Source organism: Pristiophorus japonicus, chromosome 15 (genome assembly GCF_044704955.1).
Source record: "Pristiophorus japonicus isolate sPriJap1 chromosome 15, sPriJap1.hap1, whole genome shotgun sequence".
In the NCBI taxonomy this organism is placed as follows: domain Eukaryota; kingdom Metazoa; phylum Chordata; class Chondrichthyes; family Pristiophoridae; genus Pristiophorus; species Pristiophorus japonicus.
The window spans coordinates 86,616,770-86,638,984 of record NC_091991.1 but is presented as its reverse complement, the minus strand read 5'-3'; the positions used below and the strand labels follow the sequence as shown (position 1 = coordinate 86,638,984).

Sequence of the window (22,215 nt, the reverse complement as noted above, 5' to 3'; positions counted from 1 at the left end):
CATCTGCTGTACCTGAATGCCAACTTTCAATTACTGATGTACCATGACATCCAGGTCTCGTTGCACCTCTCCTTTTCCTAATCTGTCACCATTCAAATATTCTGCCTTCCTGTTTTTGCCACCAAAGTGGATAAGCTCACATCTATCTACATTATACTGCATCTGCCATGCATTTGCCCACTCACCTAACCTGTCCAAGTCACCCTGCAGCCTCTTAGCATCCTCCTCATAGCTCACAGTGCCATCCAGCTTAGTGTCACCTGCAAAACTGGAGATTACATTCAATTCCTTTGTCTAAATCATTAATGTATATTGTAAATAGCTGGGGTCTCAGCACTGAACCTTGCGGTACCCCACTAGTCACTACCTGCCATTCTGAAAAGGACCCGTTTATTCCTACTCTCTGCTTCCTATCTGCCAACCAGTTCTCTATCCACGTAAATACATTACTCCCATGTGCTTTAATTTTGCACACTAATCTCTTGTGTGGGGCCTTGTCAAAAGCCTTTTGAAAGTCCAAATACACCACATCCACTGGTTCTCCCTTGTCCACTCTACTAGTTACATCCTCAAAAAATTCTAGAAGATATGACGAGCATGATTTCCCTTTCATAAATCCATTCTGACTTGGACCGATCCTGTCGCTGCTTTCCAAATGCGTTGCTATTACATCTTTAATAATTGATTCCAACATTTTCCCCACTACGGATGTCAGGCTAACCTGTCTATAATTCCCTGTTTTCTCTCTCCCTCCTTTTTTTAAAAAAGTGGGGTTGCATTAGCTACTCTCCAATCCATAGGAACTGATCCAGTGTCTATAGAATGTTGGAAATTTATCACCAATGCATCCACTATTTCTAGGGCCATCTCCTTAAGTACTCTGGGATGCAGACTATCAGGCCCTGGGGATTTATCGGCCTTCAAACCCATCAATTTCCCTAACACAATTTGCTGACTAATAAGGATTTTCTTCAGTTCCTCCTTCTCTCTAGACCCTCGGTCCCCTATTATTTTCAGGAGGTATTTGCGTCTTCCTTCGTGAAGACAGACCAAAGTATTTGTTCAATTGGTCTGCCATTTCCTTGTTCCCCATTATGAATTCACCTGATTCTGACTGCAAGGGACCTACATTAGTCTTCACTAATCTTTTAAATAGCTGAGGCTCAAGCACTGATCCTTGCTGCACCCCACTGGTTACAGCCTGTCAACCAGAAAATAACCGCTTTGTCCCTACTCTCTGTTTTCTGTCCATTAACCCTGCTTGACTCTGCCTAATCGTATTATGATTTTCTAAGTGCCTTGTTTCTGATTTCTTAATAATGGAGAGTTAAAGAAGCGGCGAGGTTTAGAGAGGAAATTCCAGAGCTGAAGGCACAGCTGCCAATGGTGGAGTGATGGAAATCGACGATGTACACGAGACCAGAATTAGAGGAGCGTAGACATCTCAGAAGGCTCTAGGGCTGGAGGAAGTTACAGAGATAGGGAGGGGCGAGGCCATGGAGAGATTTGAAAACAAGGATAAGAATTTTGAAAGCGAGGTGTTGCTTAACCGGGAGCCAATGAAAGTCAGTAAGAACAGGGGTGATGGGTGAATGGGATTTGGTGCAAGTTAGGACATAAGCAGCAGAGTTTTGGATGAACTCAAGATTACTAAGGTCTCCCAGCCCAAACCATCAAAACGTCCTTTGGCAGTGAGAATTGGTTTGTTGATCAAAGTTCTGCTTTCAAAATGTACAATAATCACTGGGCGATGCCAAAGTCAATCGGCCTGTGGGTTTAGCCATTCTACCCAAGAAAAGCACCAAAACAACCACACTTGTGCACTTAGACACACTGCTGTATCAGATATATAGAGTTTATCATGTCTTTATGACGCCACATGAAGACAAATTAAAATCATGCACTGAGTAACAGCATGATGATTTGTTGAATTGTGGTGAAGAATTTCTTCCCAAGTGTTGTTGTTCCCCCCCAAAAGCTCTGCACCTTAGAGGCCCCAATCATTTCCTTCATTCTGGGAGCTCGCTCAGTCTGAGTCCAACAATGCCGAGCTGTGGGATCCTGTTTAACCCTGAGCTCAGCTTCAAACTCTACATGGTAGCAACCATCAAAACCACCTTGTTACACCTCTGGATCATCACTCACCTCTACCTCTGTGTCAGCCCCACTGCCAGGCTCTTGTCACCTCCAAACTTTGCTCCTCCTTGACAACTTCCTAAGTTGTTCCCTTCAAAAAACTGAACTTGTCCAAAACTCCACTGTTCTGAATACTATCCCACAGAGTCTTACGTACTGTAAACTCTGCAATCACCAATGCATTCATTGGCTCCCCATCCACCAATGCATCAATTTCAAAATCCTTGTGCTCATCTACAGGTCCCTCCGTGACCTTGCTCGCCCCCACTCTAGCTCCCCCACCCTGATGTGCCAGCATACTTCCGACTTTGGCCTCCTTTGCATCCCCTTTCCTCTATGCCACCTTTAGCAGCAGAGCCTTCAGCCATCCTATTCCCGTACTTCGGAATGCTCTTTCTAAACCTCCTCCACCTTGCTACTTCTCTCCCTTCCGTCAAACACCTTCTCAAAACCTGCCTCATTAATCGTGGCTTTGGCCACCGCCCCTAACTCTTGTCCTAACAATACTTGCTATCTGGTTGCCTTTGTGAAGTTTAAAGGCGCTACATCAAGGTACTTTTGGAGTGCAGTGACCATTGTCAGGTAGGCAAATGCAGCATCAGCAATGTTCCACAAACAGCAATAAGATGAATGCACAGTTGATTTATTTCTTCGTGGTGCTGGTCATTCAAGAAATATTAGGCATGAAGCGTATTTACATAGTCTGATAGGATCGTTTTACGTCATTGGCGTCTCACTACTGGTCTCAAATTGGTGAAAGTACAGAATGAAGTTGAGGCATTTCCTCATCGGAAGAGGGGGAAGTGGGACGGTCAGAGGTCAAACCAACCACAGCAACTTCCACTCATATCCTGGTGACCATATATGTGTCAGTCTTGGCAATGGTCCAGAGGCAGGTTGGGAAATCTGTAGCAAAAGAAGGGGGAAGACAGGGGAGTCCAAACCTTTGACCTTTGTCGGTCAGATGTTGCATACAATGGACCTCCACAGGCCACATATTAAGAACGACGATAAAATATGTCAAATTTAAGGAACATGCAGAAAAGCACTACCCTCCCCCCAATGCAAAATTACAAACTTTAAATTCAAAACTAATTTTGTTTAATTGAAAACATATAAAAGGGCTCTAGGTATAGTTGGAAACTAACTGTTTGAATGTGCTGCACTGGGTGAAGAGTGGACCATGGGTGAGGGAGCCCCTGGGACACCACAGCCCAGACAGATGGGGCTGATGGGATGCATGTGGGCTGTACTTCGGACACCTCTGACCTTATGTTGTTCCGAAACAATATAAATACGAGGAGCTTATTCTGCTTGGCTCTGGTCCAATATGCGAACTGCCGTTAAGGCATTTATCTACAGTTGTGCGGAGGGCAAACCACTACTTTCACAGCAAGTGAAGCCTATGGTTGGAGTTAATGCCAGCGTTGTGTTCCCATGTAATAAACCCCCTTTTTTTATTTGGATTGTCGTGAACACTTGCAAGAAGCCGAGATGGTTTCTGTTTCAAACTCGCGAGCTGGCCTATGCTCAGCACTTTTCTAATTGCAGTCTGGGAATGGCAGGCTGTAAATGAATAACTGACCAACTAGTTTCACATGGTTGCCAGGAAACTGCTGGCTGCCTCGGTGCTGAAGCACTGACATAAGAATAGTCTGCTTGGATAACGTGACGAGCCTCATGATATTTTCCCTCTAAGGGTTTTTAATATGAACGCTATCTATGTAAAAATGTTAATCTCCTCTGACACGGGAGTGAGGAATAATGCTTCTCATAATGACTCCTGTGTCCTTCATCACTTTAATAGATGCCAAGCTTTAAACTGCAGGCAGATTTTGACGAGGAATTTCTTCCCCCCCCCCATCTTTATGAAAAGATGATAGCTTCATTGTCCTATCACTGCTGCCAAGCCATGTAAACGCAATCAGTAACCTTCACTGTAGTTGTGTAGAAAAGAACAAAGATGTTTATCAAATGACAGTTTAAAAAAAATTCCTCTTGGCTCAGTGGAAATACAGCCAGGCGAGTTCAGTGAATAATAAAGAAGCTGTACTCTTGCTGTGAAAAACTATGTTGGAAGACTTCTGGCTGAACAGCAAGTGTGAAATATACTGTTACTATAAATGGTAGTTAGTATAATATGTCTTCAAATTGTACATTATTTAAAAAACATGCACTTTTTTGAGAAAATCCAGATAACTTTCCTCCCCCTATTTTGTCCCTTTCTCTCCAGAAGGAACTAACCTCGATTTTCGGATGGAGATTATTTTAACCCTTATGATCCTTGCTGACATACTAGTGCAGTGCTGAGGGAGTACTGCACTATCTTTCGGATGCGACATTAAACCGAGGCCCCATCTGCTCTCACAGGTGAATGTAAAAGATCCCATGGCACTATTTCGAAGAACAGGGGAATTCTCCTGGTGTCCTGAACAGCATTTATCCCTCAACCAACATCACTAAGAAAACAGATTATCTGGTAAATATCTCATTGCTGTTTGTGGGACCTTGCTGTGCGCAAATTGGCTGCCGTGTTTCCAACATTACAACAGTGATTACACTTCAGAAGTGCTTCATTGGATGTAAAGAGCTTTGGGATGTCCTAAGGTCATGAAAGGTGCTACACAAATGCAAGTTCATGAGAAATAGGAGCAGGAGTAGATCATTTGGCCGGTCGAGCCTGCTCCGCCATTTAATAAGATCATGGCTGATCTGATCTTGGGCTCAACTCCACTTCCCTGCCCGCTCCCCATAACCCTTGACTCCCTTATCGTTCAAAAATCTGTCTATCTCCACCTTAAATATATTCAATGACCCAGCCTCCACAGCTCTCTGGGGCAGAGAATTCCACAGATTTACAACTATATGAGAAAAGAGATTCCTCCTCATCTCAGTTCTAAATGGGCGACCCTTTATTCTTAAACTATGCCCCCCAGTTCTAGATTCCCCCACGAGTGGAAACATCCTCTCTGCATCTATCTTGTCGAGCCCCCTCAGTACCTTATATGTTTCAATAAGATCACCTCTCATTCTTCTAAACTGCAATGAGTATAGACCCAACTGTTCAACCTTTCTTCATAAGTCAACCAGACTGATTCCCGGGATGGCGGGACTGACATATCAAGAAAGACTGGATCAACTGGGCTTGTATTCACTGGAGTTCAGAAGAATGAGAGGGGATCTCATAGAAACGTTTAAAATTCTGACAGGTTTAGACAGATTAGATGCAGGAAGAATGTTCCCAATGTTGGGGAAGTCCAGAACCAGGGGTCACAGTCTAAGGATAAGGGGTAAGCCATTTAGGACCGAGATGAGGAGAAACTTCTTCACCCAGAGAGTGGTGAACCTGTGGAATTCTCCATCACAGAAAGTTGTTGAGGCCAATTCACTAAATATATTCAAAAAGGAGTTAGATGTAGTCCTTACTACTAGGGGGATCAAGGGGTATGGTGAGAAAGCAGGAATGGGGTACTGAAGTTGCATGTTCAGCCATGAACTCATTGAATGGCGGTGCAGGCTAGAAGGGGTGAAGGGCCGAATGGCCTACTCCTGCACCTATTTTCTATGTTTCTATGTAACCCCCTCATCTCAGGAATCAACCTAGTGAACCTTCACTCAACTGCCTCCAATGCAAGTATATCCTTCCTTAAATAAGGAAACCAAAACTGTACGCAGTACCTCAGGTGTGGTCTCACCAATGCTCTGTACAGCTGTAGCAGGACTTCGCTGCTTTTATACTCCATCCCCCTTGCAATAAAGACCAATGTTCCATTTGCCTTGGAAGTTCTTTCTTTTTCTTTTTCTTTTTAAAATAAATTGGTTAACGCCAGCATTAAAAGTAACACCAATCATAAAATCCAGGCTGAGGGATGGTTCTACAAGTGCTAGCAGCCCTTTAGGACCTGACAAAGGTCATCATTCCTCAACTGCAACGCCAATGTCAGTAGGCTATTTAACCATGGAGGGCATCACGGCTCTCGCCCATCATCCACGCATGTGCAGCAAGACTCAATGGGTAGCGATCAGGAGCGAGAACCCTGACTAGTTTTTTTTTCACGTCTCAATCCACTGCCCTGGCTAATATCAGCAAACTCGGCTCAGACTGGGAATTGAACCTAAAGCTTTCTGACCTGTATGGTTCAGTAACATACCGGGCATGTTTTACCCCATTGGTTGGCGGAAAGGAACTTTACAAATTATTTTATCCTGTTATTCATACAAATATGGAAGTAGTGAGTATTTTTCCCTTTCAGTATCTCTACATGCCAATGCAATCATATAACCTGCAGTGGCAAAACAGCAAGTGAGTTATGGCCCGCGTCATGGGTGGAGATATACACACAATATGACATGAAATTCCACATCCATACCCTCACTTTCTCTTTTTTCTGCAGTTCTGTTAAAAAGGTTTTACTCCAATTGCACACTCTTGTGACATTGGAACAGGAGTAGACCATTTAGCCCCTCGAACCTACTCCGCCATTCAATTAGCTCATGACTGATCTGTACAACTACATAGCTCCGTATCCCTTGATACCTTACTTAACAAAAATCTATCAATCGCAGTCTTGAAAATCTCAACTGACCCACAGTATCCACAGCCTTTTGGGGGAGAGAGTTCCAGATTTCCACTATTTTTTGTATGAAGACCTCTGCTTATAGTGGAAATCAGAATGGTAAACTTTCATCATTAAAACGATAAGGAGAGTGACATAAATGTCAGAGACTGGTCGTTTAGGTCTCTAAGGCTGTAAAGCACTTTGGGACTTCCTGAAGTTGTGGAAGACGCGACATAAATGCAAGTTCTTTCTTTTTTCTGATAGGGTCATGTATCTGGGATAACTTATGAGGCCAGCCATAATGTGATGATATAAATCTTTGGCTCTGTCATCAATCATCATAGGCAGTCCCTCGGAATCGAGGAAGACTTGCTTCCACTCCCAAAGTGAGTTCTCTGGTGGCTGAACCGTCCAATATGAGAGCCACAGACCCTGTCACAGGTGGGATAGACATTCGTCGAGGGAAGGGGTGGGTGGGGCTGGCTTGCCGCGGGCTCCTTCCGCTGTCTGCGCTCGACCTCTTCATGCTCTTTGCGTTGAGACTCGAAGAACTCAACGCCCTCCCGGATGCACTTTCTCTGGCGGTCTTCAGCCAGGGTCTCCCAGGTGTCAGTGGTGATGTCGCACTTTACCAGGGAGGCTTTGAGGATGTCCTTGTAACTCTTCCGCTGCCCACCTTTGGCTCGTTTACCATCATACCTCAGATGCCACTTGATATGCAATCTATATGGCATACTTGCATCTTATTGGCTCAAATCTCATATTCACAACAGATCACAACTAAACAGGTAGCAAACGTACCAACTAAAAGCAGGTACGTTGAAAGAAAAAACTTGCATTAATATATTAATCTCCAATGTAAAGTTATTTGAGGATGCAAGAAAAGAACAAATAAGCCGTCAGCAAAAGCTACCAATAAAACAGACAAACTAATGAAATAATGCCAATGATTTTGCTTTAAATCCTTTTGAAAGCAATACGAAATTTAGTGCGGGAAACAAGAACTGAAACCTAAAGACATAATATCCTGGTGAATTTGTAATTTAAAAAAAATCAAACTTACCAGTACAAAAACAGATTCTCTGTTTATCATGTGCCTAACAACACTTTTTGGAGGAGGCCTGTGGCTCTCTGAGAAGCCTGGGACTTGAGTTCATGGGGTTTCCCAGAACAATCATCGTCAGCCAGTACGCATCAGTGCCTATAACTCCAAAAAGATTTTACGATTAACGTATAAACTGGCGGTTAGTAAGTCTTGTGCTGTCTTCAGCTTTGGTGTATCAAACATTGGCATAAACCCCCAGGGGAATCAATTTTTAGGAGTAGGTAAAAGGAACCAAAAGCTGTGTTCTCAGATAAAACAACAAAACAAAGTAAAACATGAACTCTTACATTTGCCTCTTAGGAAAAAAACAATGTAGGCCATTATCTTCCAAGGGGTTGTTTATTTAGCAAATAATTCAGTGTGACAAATGAAGCTTTCCACTTTGAAATTTGGCATTTGAAATTTTGATTTTCTAATAGTCACACCAGCTGCACTTCTTTTTATTTATCTTTATCTCTGAACTCAAAACAAAACAATTAATATATTCTGGAAAGACTAGTACCAGTTAAGTTTGGAGGGAAGTTCTGAATAAACGTCCTGCACTTAAATTTGTTTATTTATGCAGAACCTTGTCAGTATTGTCCAGAGATATTTGGTAAAGAAGAAAAGGAGGACATTTTGCTTTTGTTATAAGTTTTGTATTATTCAGGCCTTCGATAGAAAAATTCTCACACTATACAGAAGGAAAGAGTTGCTCCTCCCATTCCACATACAGCTTTATTTATGTGAAGGGAACACATGTATTTATATGAAGGGAACACATGTATTTATGTGAAGGGAATGCATGTATTTATGCCTCTACAGTGGGAAAGGAAAACAATTCATTTATTCCCAGGAACGATTAAAAAAATGACTTCACTGTTACTCTTACAAATTTATTTCTAAATAATTTCAATGGAAAAGCTAACACCTTGTTAACACATGTGCATGTGTGTCTCTGTATGTCATCTTGTCTTGAAACAATAGGAACATAGGAACAGAAGTAGGCCATTAGAGCCCACTCCGCCATTCAATGAGATCATGGCTGACCTGCGACCTAGTACACGCCTTTGGCCCATATCCCTAAATACCTTAGGTTAACACAAAGCTATCAATCTCCGATTTAAAATGAACAATTGATCTAGCATCAATTGCTGTTTGCGGAAGAGTTCCAAACTTCTACCACGCTTTGGCTGGAATCTTCCCAGCCCTGCAAGTGTGGGTTTGGAGGCCGGTCCGCTGTCAAAATGGCCGAGATTGACAGCAGGTCAGGATCCCGCTCTGAGCCTGCCTCCGTGTCACTTCCTCAACTGTCGGGTCTGCGGCGAGCCAGTCAATTAAGGTACTTAACAGGTAGTTTAAAGGTATTTAAGAGGATTATAACCAGGCACTTACCAACTTTTTGACGAGTTTGCTGTTCCTCGGGGAACACGCCAGGTAAATGTGTCCGGTTTTCAATGACTCTCCATTGCTTTTAATAGGTGACAGCTGCAAAAGTGGTATAAAAGCTGCCATTTCACAGCTTTTCAATTTCCAATCATAAAAGCTGGAAACTTCAGGTTTTGGAATATACTTTTCAGCTTTATGGAGCTTTGAAGTGTTTGCAACTCTGTATCCAGTGTCACCTCCTTGAAACAACCTCACTCATTAGTGACAGATTGCTTCTGTCATTTCAACTTCATCTGCCATCTATTCCATCAGCATCGGTGCCTTTGAAAAAATCACATCTTGGTCCTCAGAATCCCACCACGATCAGCCCCAACACCAACATCACAGACACAAATGAAAATATTGATTTCAATGTTTGACAACACATGAGCAGAAACTTTACATCAACATTGGCGATAACACTCAAGTGTCTACCCTTGTGTGGTGTTAGTTGGTATGATTGGACAAGGATGAGGGTTAGTGTGAGGTGTGGCTAGTGAGATGTGGATGTGATAATGTAAATAGAGAGGGATGGGTGGAGGTGCAAGGTAAGTTGGTGTGAGTAAGGATGTTCAGGAGTAGGGTAGGGAAGGCAGAGTGATGGGGATGTGATGAGGGGCACAGGAGGATGAGGTTGAGTGTGGCTGTGTATTAACATTTCGTGATCTACTGAGATCATTGAAAGGTTTGCGCCACTGCAGCCTGGTCTTCCTGACAACATCCCTGCTTGTGCCCTGCTGTACAATGTGCAACCAGGCAGCACTGGTCTCCTGGGGAGGTCTCTTCCGCCCATTGAAAGGGAAGTGAACCTCCCTGTGTGCTGTGACTCCCTTCATAAGCATATAGAGGGAATCATGGGAGAGCCTGGGTGCAGCCGGACACCTTTGTGCAGTGCTTGCCAGTGTTTGCAGCACCTCAATCAGACCCGCTTCCTTTTATTGGCCGGGAACCTCGCGGGCGGGCTTAACAAGCCCTATCAAGGTAAGATCATTTCGGATCAACACAGCTGCGGGGTCACCGAGGTTGGTAAAATCCAGCCCTATGTGTGTAGAAATGTTTTCTAATTTCACTCCTGAAAGGTCTGGCTCTAATTTTTAGACTGTGCCCAGAGTCCTAGAATTCCCAACCAGCGGAAATAGTTTCTCTTCATCTAGCCTATCTGTTCCGCTTAATATCCTGAAAACTTCGATTAGATTACCCTTAACCTTCAAAAATTTAGGGAATACAACCTTAATTTGTGTCATCTTTCCTCGTAACTTAACCTTGAAGTCCGGGAGTCATTCTGATGATGTTGACAACCAATGTTGGCATAGTTTGATTTTAATCTAATTCAATTATTCTGCACTGTACTTTGAGACTGTTTAGGAAGACTGAATAGTGACACAGAAATAAGTAGCAATCTCCCTCCGAAATGAAAGAGGAATACACTTCTGAGACCGGAGGTGAAGCACATTGTTGGGCTTTATGGGGACCTTTACTCTGCAACTAACTGTGTTGTGCTAGACATAGGAGTGCTTGATGCGGACATTGTGTTTTAAAAATTAATTCTTGGGATATGAGCACAGCATTTAATGCCTATCCCTAGTACAACTGAGTGGCTTACTAAGGGCAGTGAAGAATCTTTGGAGTCATGTTTGGAACATGTTTGGAGTCACATATATGCCAGACTGGGTGAAGACGACAGATTTCCTTCTCTTGAGGGCATAAGTGAACTGGTTGCGTTTTTACGAAAATCTGACAGCTTCAGGTCACTTTTACTGACACCAGCTTTTTATTTCCAGATTTTCAAAATTGAATTAAAATTCTCAAACTGCCATGATGGGATTTGAACTCACGTTCTCTGGATTATTAGTCCAGGGTTCTGGATTACATAAGCACTATGCCATTGAGTGAATCATAGAATGATTATAACACAGGAGGTCATTCGGCTCGTCGAGCCCATGCCGGCTCTCTACAAGAGCACCTAAGCTAGTCCCACTCCACTGCCTTTCCCCGTAGCCCTGCAATTTTCTTTCCTTTGGGTACTTATCCAAATCCCTTTTGAAAGCCACGATTGAGTCTGACTCCACCATCCTTTCAGGCAGCGCATTTCAGATCCAAACCACTCGCTGCGTGAAAATGTTTTTCCTCATGTCGCCTTTGCTTTTTCTGCCAATCACCTTAAATCTATGTCTCGACCCTTCCACCAATGGGAACAGTTTCTCTCCATTTACTCTGTCTAAACCCCTCATAGATGAACACCTCTATCAAATCTCCTCCTAATCTTCTCTGCTCGAAGAACAACCCCAGCTTCTCCAGTCTATCCACCTAACTGAAGTCCCTCATCCCTGGAACCATTCTTGTAAATCTTTTCTGCACCCTCTCTAAGGCCTTCACATCCTTCCTAAAGTGCAGTGCCCAGAATTGGACACAATACTCCAGTTGAGGCCGAATTAATGTTTTATGAAAGTCCATCGTAACTTCCTTGCTTTTGTATATGCCTCAATTTATGAAACCCAGGATCCCGTATGCATTTTTAACCGCTTTTTCAACCTGCTCTGCCACCTTCAACGATTTGTGCACATATACCCCCAGGTCTCTCTGTTCATTCACCCTCTTTAAAATTGTATCCTTTAGTTTATATTGCCTCTTCTCCCAGAGGGTTGTGATTCTGTGGAATTCTCTGCCCAGGGAAGCAGTTGAGGCTAGCTCATTGAATGTATTCAAATCACAGATAGATTGATTTTTAACCAATAAGGGAATTAAGGGTTATGGGGAGCGGGCGGGTAAGTGGAGCTGAGTCCACGGCCAGATCAGCCATGATCTAGTTGAGTGGCGGAGCAGGCTCGAGGGGCTAGATGGCCTACTCCTGATCCTAATTCTTATGTTCTTATGTTATCTCCTCATTCTTCAAACCAAAATGTATCACTTTGCACTTTTCTGCGTTAAATGTCACGTGTCCACCCATTCCACCAGCCTGTCTATGTCCTCTTGAAGTCTATCACTATCCTCCTCACTGTTCACAATGGGCTGGAAATTGTGGTCGGAGGCTTCCTTCGTGCGAACGCCACTGACCCGAAAAAATTCTATGAAAATACCTGTTGATCCCGGAGGAACATATGATTCCAATCGGAGGCCATCATTTGCTGCGCAGCGTACGGGAATATGTCTTCCACATACGAACGTATATGTTGGAATCACGTGGGCCTGGCCCACCAATCACTATCTAGTATTTTCATTGATAATAATGGGAGCCAGTTTGTACGGGCTCCCATTATCATCAATGAGAATACCCCCTAAAACACCGAAACACAGCCCAATAAATTAAAAAACACATCACATATTTAAAATTAATTGAAATTAAATGTAATTAAATGTTTTAGAAAAACAAATATTTTTTGGAATTTTTTTTAATGTGTTTTAATTGGGTTAAAAATAAACTTACCTTCTCGGACAGGGTTTTTAATATAAAAATGAATGATTAAATTTAATGTTTCTGTGTTTTAAAAATGTTATGCTAGTAAAAGTAGGCTTTTACCAGGCGTAAAAGTTTGAAGGACATTCGCTGGGCAAGAGTTGGGCAAATAGCCAAATCTCTGCTCTGCGGATGTCCTTCCTGCGGGGATGCGTAGAATCTGTCTAATACGTCCTTACTATACAGTATAAATGCACACAAGGCCCATACTTGAGAGAAGGTCACTCTGTGACCAGTAACCTTTATTTGCCAGCACTAAAGTGATGAAGGTGGGTGCAGCTTCCCCTTTTATACCTGAAAGTCCAGGTTAGGAGTGTCTCCCACAAGTTCACCACCTAGTGGTCAATGTTCTCACGATGTACAACTTAGGTCAGTTTATACATGGGTTACAATGACAGCTGAATACATGACATCACCTCCTCCCCCAAAGTCTTATTGGGATCACAGGTTAAGGCTCTCTGGTGGTTTACGCTCCCTTGTAGAGCGCCTGAGTTGGAGCTCCGGTTGTTGGGCGCTGGCCTGAGTGTCTGCTATTTGCGGTGCCTCAGGTCTGTCCGGACTGCCCATCGTGACTGGGCTCTCCTCCACTTGGTTCTGGTGTTCGGTCACCTGTGGTGGAGTGAACTATACATCGTGTTCTTCCTCTGCTTCTTCTAAGAGGTTGCTGAACCTCCTTTTTGTTTGATCCACGTGTTTGCGGCAGATTTGTCCATTGGTAAGTTTAACTACCAGAATCCTATTCCCCTCTTTGGTAATCACAGTGCCTGTGAGCCATTTGGGCCTTGCAGCGTAGTTGAGGACAAAGACAGGGTCATTCACATCAATACATCGCGCCCTCATATTCCTGTCATGGTAGTCACATTGTGACTGGCGCTTGCTCTCAACAATTTCTTTCATGGTGGGGTGTATAAGGGATAACCTGGTTTTGAGCGTCCTTTTCATTAGCAGCTCTGTGGGTGGAACCCCTGTGAGCAAGTGTCGTCGGGATCTATTGGCCAACAAGAGGCGTGATAAGCGGCTTTGTAGGGAACCCCCTTGGATCCTGAGCATCCCCTGCTTGATTATCTGCACTGTTCATTCCGCCTGGCCGTTTGAGGCCAGCTTGAACGGTGCCGTTCTAACATGGTTGATACCATTGCCTGCCATGAAGTCCTGGAATTCAGTGCTTGTAAAGCACGAGCCATTGTCACTGACCAAGACGTCCGGTAGACCATGGGTGGCGAACATTGCCCGTAGACTTTCTACCGTGGCAGAGGATGTGCTTGAATTAAAAATGTCATACTTGATCCATTTGGAGTAGGCATCTACTACAACCAAAAACATTTTTCCCATGAAAGGACCTGCGTAGTCCACATGGATGCGTGACCTTGGCTTGGCGGGCCAGGACCAGGGGCTAAGGGGGGCTTCCCTGGGCGCATTGCCCAGCTGGGCACACGTGAGCCCCTGCGAACACAAAGTTCCAGGTCTGCATCTATCCCTGGTCACCAAATATGTGACCTGGCAATTGCCTTCATCATGACAATGCCCGGGTGCTCATTGTGGAGTTCTCTGATGAACACCTCTCTGCCCATCTGGGGCATGACTACTCGGTTTCCCCATAGTAGGCAATCGGCCTGAATCGAGAGTTCATCCTTGCGCCTGTGAAATGGTTTGAATTCCTCAGGGCATGCCCTGTACGTGGCTGCCCAGTCCCCAATAAGGACACATTTCTTGACTAAAGACAGTAGTGGGTCTCTATTCGTCCAGACTTTAATCTGACGGGCTGTCACGCGTGAGCCTTCGCTTTCAAAAGCTTCAACAGCCATGACCATCTCAGCAGCATGTTCGGTTGCCCCCCTCGGTGGTGGCGAATGGGAGCCTGCTGAGTGCATCAGCGCAGTTTTCAGTGCCCGGACTGTGCCGGATTGTATAGTTATAGGCGGCAAACGTGAGTGCCCACCTCTGTATGCGGGCCGATGCATTTGCATTTATGGCCTTGTTGTCGGCCAAAAGGGACGTTAGGGGTTTGTGATCTGTCTCCAGCACAAATTTCCTGCCAAACAAGTATGGTGCATTTTTTTTACTGCATAAACACATGCAAGCGCTTCCTTTTCTACCATCCCGTAGCCCCTTTCTGCCTGGGACAGACTTCTGGAAGCATAGGCTATCGGCTGTAACTGACCCTTGGCATTAACATGCTGCAACACACACCTGACCCCATAGGACGACGCATCACATGTTAAAACAAGTTTCTTGCATGGGTCATATAGCATTAACAGATTGTTGGAGCATAACAAATTGCGTGCTCTGTCAAAAGCCCTTTCCTGGCTGTCCCCCCAGACCCAATCGCGACCTTTGCGTAGGAGCACATGTAGCGGCTCTAACAGCGTGCTCAATTTGGGAAGAAAGTTCCCAAAATAGTTCAGGAGCCCCAGGAACGAACGCAGCTCCGTCGTATTGCGGGGTCTGGGTGCTCTCTGGATCACTTCCGTTTTGGACGCAGTAGGTCTGATCCTATCTGCTGCTACCCTCATCCCCAGGAATTCTACCTCTGGAGCTAGGAAGACGTACTTCGCCTTTTTCAGTCGCAGCCCTACCTGGTCCAGTCTGCGTAGCACCTCCTCCAGATTGTGGAGGTGTTCTTCAGTATCGCAACCCGTGATGAGGATGTTGTCTTGAAAAACTACCATCCTTGGAATCGACTTGAGGAGGCTTTCCATATTTCATTGAAAGATCGCTGCGGCCGAGCGAATCCTGAACGGACATCTGTTGTACTCAAACAATCCCTTGCGTGTCGTGATGGTGGTCAGCTTCTTCGACTCACTTGCCAGCTCCTGCGTCATGTAAGCTGAGGTCAGGTCCAATTTTGAAAAAAGTTTGCCACCGGATAGCATCGCAAAGAGGTCCTCCACTCTCGGTAGTGGGTACTGGTATTGGAGTGACACACGATTGATGGTGGCCTTGTAATCACCACATATCCTGACCGACCATCCGCCTTGAGCACCAGCACAATCGGGCTCGCCCAGTCACTGAATTCGACTGGCGAGATGATGCCTTCCCTCAGCAGGCGTTCCAATTCGCCTTGTATTTTGTCCCGCATCACGTACAGCACCGCTATGGCCTTGTGGTGTACTGGCCTGGCGTCCGGATTTATGTGAATCACTACCTTGGTCCCCATGAAAGTGCCAATGCCGGGTTGAAATAATGAGTCAAATTTGTCCAGGACCTGTAAGCATGATACTCGCTCCACAGAGGAAATTGCATTGACATCGCCCCATTTCCAGTTCATGACAGCAAGCCAACTCCTCCCCAGTAGTGCGGGACCGTCCCTCGGGACAATCCAGAGTGGCAATCTGTTCTCCGAATCTTTGTGGGTCACGACTACCGTGGTGCTGCCTAGCACCGGAATGATCTCTTTTGTGTATGTCCGTAGCTGTGCGTCAATCGGCAATAATTTTGGCCTCCTGGCCTTGGACGCCCACAACTTGCCGAACTGTTTGATACAGGCTGGCTGGCCCCTGTGTCTAGCTCCATTAATACTGGGATGCCATTGAGGAGCACTTTAATCATTATCGGTAGCGTCCTGGTGTATGAGCTGTATATGTGCTCCATATGAACTCGCTGAACTTCAACTTCCAGCGATTTCCCACAGTGTTCATTTGGCCTCGTAGGGCTAACATCGGGCCCATCCTCCTCGTACATCAACCTGGCTGCAGGCTTCCTGCACTTACGCGCCAAGTGACCGCTGACGTTGCAGTTTCTGCAGGTATATTGCTGATACCTGCAAGCTCTGGCTGGGTGTTTGCCTCCACACCTCCAACATGAGCCGTTGTTGGAAACAAAAAGTCCATTACCAGTCGATCGTCTCTGACTGTCTCTGTAACTGTCCTTAAGCGCACCATTGACAGGTGTCGATGGCCCCATTACTGGCCGCATTGTCCCTTGCGATGGCATGAATCGCCGTTCAGCCAGCCATTGTCTCTGTTGAATTCTCCCTTTGGGTTCGACTACATGCTCGGGCACATCCGATTGCCCCAGTCTGCCTGGAGAACTGTGGCCCGTGTTAACAATGTTGACTCCCTGTCCATTTGATGCATTTAAGCCAAGATTTTTGTCAAACATCATTCTGGTCTCTTCCTCCCCTGAGATAGATGTCTGGGCCATCAAAGCCACCGTTTCCAGGGTCAAGTCTTTGGTCTCAATCGGTTTCCTGAAAACCCCAGCGTGCCCGATGCCCTCAATAAAAAAGTCTCGCAGCATCTCCGCTCTGCATGCATCTGGGAGCTTACATAGGCTCGCCAGTCGTCAGGAGATCTGCCACGAAGTCTGGAACGCTTTGCCCTTCTTGCCGCCGGTGCGTGTAAAACCGGCGTCTCGCCATGTGCATGCTGCTCGCCGGTTTAAAGTGTTCCCCAATCAACTTACTGAGCTCTTCAAAAGTTTTGTCCACCGGCTTCTCTGGCGCTAGAAGGTCCTTCATCAGGGAGTACGTCCTGGATCCACAAACCGTCAGGAGATGAGCCCTGCATTTGTCGGCCGAATCCTGTCCCAACCATTCCTTGGTGACGAAACTTTGCTGTAGTCTCGCAATAAAATTGTCCCAATCATCACCAACACAGTACCTCTCGTCTGAGCTGCTAGTGGTCATGCTCGTGTGGTTTAAATCCCAGTTTCTCGTCGCCAATAATATGTCCTTACCATACAGTATAAATGCACACGTGGCCCATACTTGAGAGAAGGTCACTCTGTGACCAGTAACCTTTATTCCAGCATTGAAGTGATGAAGGTGGGTGGAGCTTCCCCTTTTATACCTGAAAGTCCAGGTTAGGAGTGTATCCCACATGTTCACCACCTAGTGGTCAATGTTCTCACGGTGTACAACTTAGGTCAGTTTATACATGGCAGTTGAATACATGACACTGTCTCAATAAATTTTGACAGATTGGAAAAGCCGATGATCGGCGCATGCACATTGCATACAGGCCTGGCAGTGCTGCAATTCGCGGCCCTATATTTCCAAGTTTTGTGTCACCTGCAAATTTTGAAATTGTGCCCTGTACACTGAAGTCCAAGTCATTAATATACATCAAGAAAAACAGTGGTCCTAGTACCGACTCCAGTCCGATAAACAACATTTACCACTACGCTGTTTCCTGTTACTTAGCTAATTTTGAAATAGAAAGAGTTCAAATTTCTCGTATTAACAGCTGTCATCTTAATGAGCACAAAACTTCACACAATCAAAGATAAATTTAAAAAACAGTTTGAAATGGAATGAGCTAATGATCGATTTATAAAAATACATTTGTTGATGGAAAGAGTTTCATGTTTAAAGCATTGCCCACTTCTCACCTCTCTCATCTTTGCACTACTGAAAGTTGGTGTCAGGACACTGCGGACACTTTTCCAATCTCCATCTTGTAGGAACAAAAGACTGTCGCCTAGTGGTTTGCTGGAAAAATTTACTTTCTGAAAAATAGAATCATTATTTGTCAGCTAAGTGTCTCAGAATTCTCTAAGCTATTTTTAAGAGTACATAGTGCAGCGACCAATATACAGCACTGCTTGCAAAATTTTTCTTTCACAATTTGCCCCTCTACTGAAGCTGCAGACTCCTGGTATAGTTCAATTCTACAAGCGCAAGTTGTCTACCCCTGGGATCTCGCCCAAGAGGCACTTGAGTGAGTGTTGGCTGGCTCTTTAACTGTGGTGGGCCTCACAGCTGAGCCTCATCCTGTACTCACCTGGTGTTCACACGTGCACACTTAAACTTAAAGCCAGATCCCAGGTATGAAGGTGCTGCTCACTAACTCACTTCGCTACATTGGAAATAATTATTTTCGACAAAGCTTTGGAACGAAGTGTGGCCTATTTCCATTGATGGAGAGATCTATTACGAGGGGGCAAAGTTTTAAGGTGGGTGGTGGAAGCTTTAGAGGGGATTTGAGGGGGGTCGTCTTTACGCAGAGTGTTGTGAGGATCTGGAACTCTGCCTGGAAGAGTGGTGGATGAAGAAACCCTCACCACTTTTAAGAGATGGTCGGATGGGTACTTAAGGAAGTGGCCCTAGAAATAGTGAATGCAGTGGTGATCATTTTCCAACAGTCTATTGACTCGGGATCAGTTCCTATTGGCTTGAGGGTAGCAAATGTAACACCACTTTTTAAAAAGGGAGGGAGAGAGAAAGTGGGTAATAATAGACCGGTTAGCCTGACATCAGTGGTGGGGAAAATGTTGGAATCAATTATTAACGATGAAATAGCAGCGCATTTGGAAAGCAGTGACAGGATCGATCCAAGTCAGCATGGATTATGAAGGGGAAATCATGCTTGACAAATCTTCTGGAATATTTTGAGGATGTAACTAGTAGAGTGGACAAGGGAGAACCAGTGGATGTGGTGTATTTGGATTTTCAAAAGGCTCTTGACAAGGTCCCACACAGGAGGTTGGTGTGCAAAATCAAAGCACATGGTACTGGGGGTAATATACTGACGTGGATAGAGAATTGGTTGGCAGCAGAGAGTCGGGATAAATGGGTCTTTTTCAGAATGGCAGGCAGTGACTAGTGGAGTGCCACAGGGCTCAGTGCTGGGACCCCAGCTCTTTAAAATACACATTAACGATTTAGATGAAGGAATTGAGTGTAATATCTCCAAGTTTGCGGATGACACTAAACAGGGTGGCGGTGTGAGCTGTGAGGGGGACGCTAAGAGGCTGCAGGGTGACTTAGACAGGTTAGGTGAGTGGCCAAATGCATGGTAAATGTGAGGTTATCTACTTTGGGGGCAAAAACGCGAAGACAGAATATTATCTGAATGGTGGCAGATTAAGAAAAGGGGAGGTGCAATGAGACCTGGGTGTCATGGTTCATCAGTCATTGAAAGTTGGCATACAGGTACAGCAGGCGGTGAAGAAGGCAAATGGTATGTTGGCCTTCATAGCTAGGGGATTTGAGTATAGGAGAAGGGAGGTTTACTGCAGTTGTACAGGGCCTTGGTGAGGCCTCACCTGGAATATTGTGTTCAGTTTTGGTCTCCTAATCTGAGGAAGGACATTCTTGCTATTGAGGGAGTGCAGCGAAGGTTCACCAGACTGATTCCCGGGATGGCTGGAGTGACATATGAGGAGAGACTGGATCAACTGGGCCTTCATACATTGGAGTTTAGAAGGATGAGAGGGGATCTCATAGAAACATTCAAGATTCTGACGGGACGGGACAGGTTAGATGCGGGTATATTGTTCCCGATGTTGGGGAAGTCCAGAACCAGGGGACACAGTCTTAGGATAAGGGGTAGGCCATTTAGGACTGAGATGAGGAGAAACTTCTTCACTCAGAGAGTTGTTAACCTGTGGAATTCCCTGCCGCAGAGAGTTGTTGATGCCAGTTCATTGGATATATTCAAGCGGGAGTTAGATATGGTCCTTACGGCTAAGGGGATCAAGGGGTATGGAGAGAAAGCAGGAGAGGGGTACTGAGGGAATGATCAGCCATGATCTTATTGAATGGTGGTGCAGGTTCGAAGGACCGAATGACCTGCTCCTGCACCTATTTTCTATGTTTCTATGTTAAAGTATCATAACCTGCAGGGTTACAGACCTAGAGCTGGTAATTGGGATTGGACTGGATGACCTTTTGTTGGACGGCGCAGATATAATGGTAAGTACTGCAGGGAATAGAATATGGCCAGGGTGAACTTCTGGGCTAGTTTCAATCACCTGGATGGGTTGGAGAGGAATTTTCCCAGATTTTTTCTCCCTAAATTGGCCTGGGTTTTTATGTGGTTTTTGTTTCTCCCAGGAGATCACATGGCTCCGGTTGGGGTGGAGTGTAGAATGTTTCAGTATAAGGCGTGTCACAGTTGTGTGAGACAGACTGGTTAGGCTGGGTGCTCTTTGCCTTTCATAGGTTTATATGTAACCTTTAGGGCTGCTTACCAAGGGCCGTGCGGCTCTTTGTCGGCCAGCGCAGACACGATGGGCCAAAATGGCCTCATTCTGCGCTGTAAATTTCTATGTTTCTATGTACAGTGATGTCACTTAATCCAGGATGCATTACATAGCAATGTCTTTGGTCGTGTACAAATGTAGTGTTGCAGGCAGTGTTTACTTACAACACAGAAGCGGATGGTTTAGAATGTTTGGTGGAGAATATTGGTCAACAAATGACAGAAATTTCCAATCAAGGTTCCCCGAAGCCTTTCATTTGGAAGGCAGGTGACTTTCATCTCAGTCTCCTTTCTGTTCCAAAATTCACCTGACCTTTAAAGCCTAGCAAATTTCAGACCCTATTTTATGTCTGTTCAAATTGGCCCATCAAGGAGGTTCGGTTAAACCTTGCCATTAAGATAATAACCAACGGGACATGTTTTAGAATTATTATTCATTATTGGGCTGTGGGTGCACTGCAAGGCCGACATTTATTTCTCGTCCCTAGTTGCCCTGAGAAGGTGGTTGTGGGCCTTCTTGAAATATCCCTGATACAAGTGCTGGGTCCCTTCAATATTGGTGTGGGACTGGAGTCACATATAGGCCAGATCGGGTTTCCTTCCCTAAAGGACATCAGTGAACCAGTTGGGTTTTTACAACAATCAGACAGCTTCATGGTCACTATTACTGCCATCGGCTTTTAATTTTATTTCCAGATTTCTCGAGAACATAACGTTTCCTGAGCTACCAAAACCATGGAAATGTCACGTGGAGGAGCTCAGCAAGTGAAACGTATATTGCAAGTTATCTGGTTGGTCGAGTGCTGGAGATCGACATCCTTTTGAGGGAGCGAGAAGCTTCCAGGACAGTCTTTATTCAGAGGGAGAACTTTTGAAATAATCTGCCTTGTGGGCTGCAGATGGAAAAACATTGGTGGTATGGAAATTGCAACTGCAGGTGATAATGGGAGTGTTAGGGTAGAAGAGAGATAAGGTTCAAGCGGTAAAATGACCAATTCTCATCTTGATTTTGTCTGAGATCTATGATTGGAACCGCCTATTTTTTTTTGTGCTGTACTTCCTTATTCTTTCCATTGCTCTTTTATCGGCAGTAAAAAAAATGTCAAAAGAAGAATGCAATCCCAAACAGGAAAAAAGTCAAACATTTCACATTTAGCAGTCAAGGTAGAAGATTGGTTTACTGAAAATTATTCAAGGAGAAGAATCATGTTTTGTTGGTGCAGTCAGAAGCACATTTCTCAACATGGCATTTACCCCGCGGAGGGCACATTGATGGCAGAGTCGTGCCTACGTCCGCTATAGTTTTACATGCTTGCGGGTCAGAATGGCCATGGGGGTGGGATGGCTAGTCGGAGCAGGCAGCACAGGTGCTATCAAGCTTGTAATGGAAGAAAAGGTGAGCCATGGTTCCTGCTCCTGATCCCTGTACAGATGCCCCTTATTGGGCATGTGAATTTATGTTTGATCAGGCTAGACCGTGATAGGCTTATTGCCGTTCACCGTCTGGGCTCGGAAATGACCACTTGGTCAAGGCACTGGAGGGTGGGCCTGAGCCTCCCGTTGCACATGGCTCATTGGAATGAGAAGGCATGATTGGTCTTTTTATATGCCACACTTAGGTTTTTCCTT

The 22,215-nt window shown here is 45.0% G+C and overlaps 1 protein-coding gene across 5 annotated transcripts in view; it reads right to left on the bottom strand.

The window, feature by feature from the left end:
* Window positions 1-22,215, bottom strand: part of tbxas1 (thromboxane A synthase 1 (platelet)) — a 329,644-nt gene that overhangs the window by 162,463 nt on the left and 144,966 nt on the right. For 4 of the 5 annotated variants that reach the window (XM_070900690.1, XM_070900689.1, XM_070900691.1 and 1 more), the window contains one exon: window positions 17,993-18,109. The exons of the other annotated variant lie outside the window; for it this stretch is intronic. In XM_070900690.1, the coding sequence (XP_070756791.1) occupies window positions 17,993-18,109 (117 nt within the window). The remainder of the gene's footprint in view (window positions 1-17,992; window positions 18,110-22,215) is intronic. 5 annotated transcript variants of the gene reach the window in all.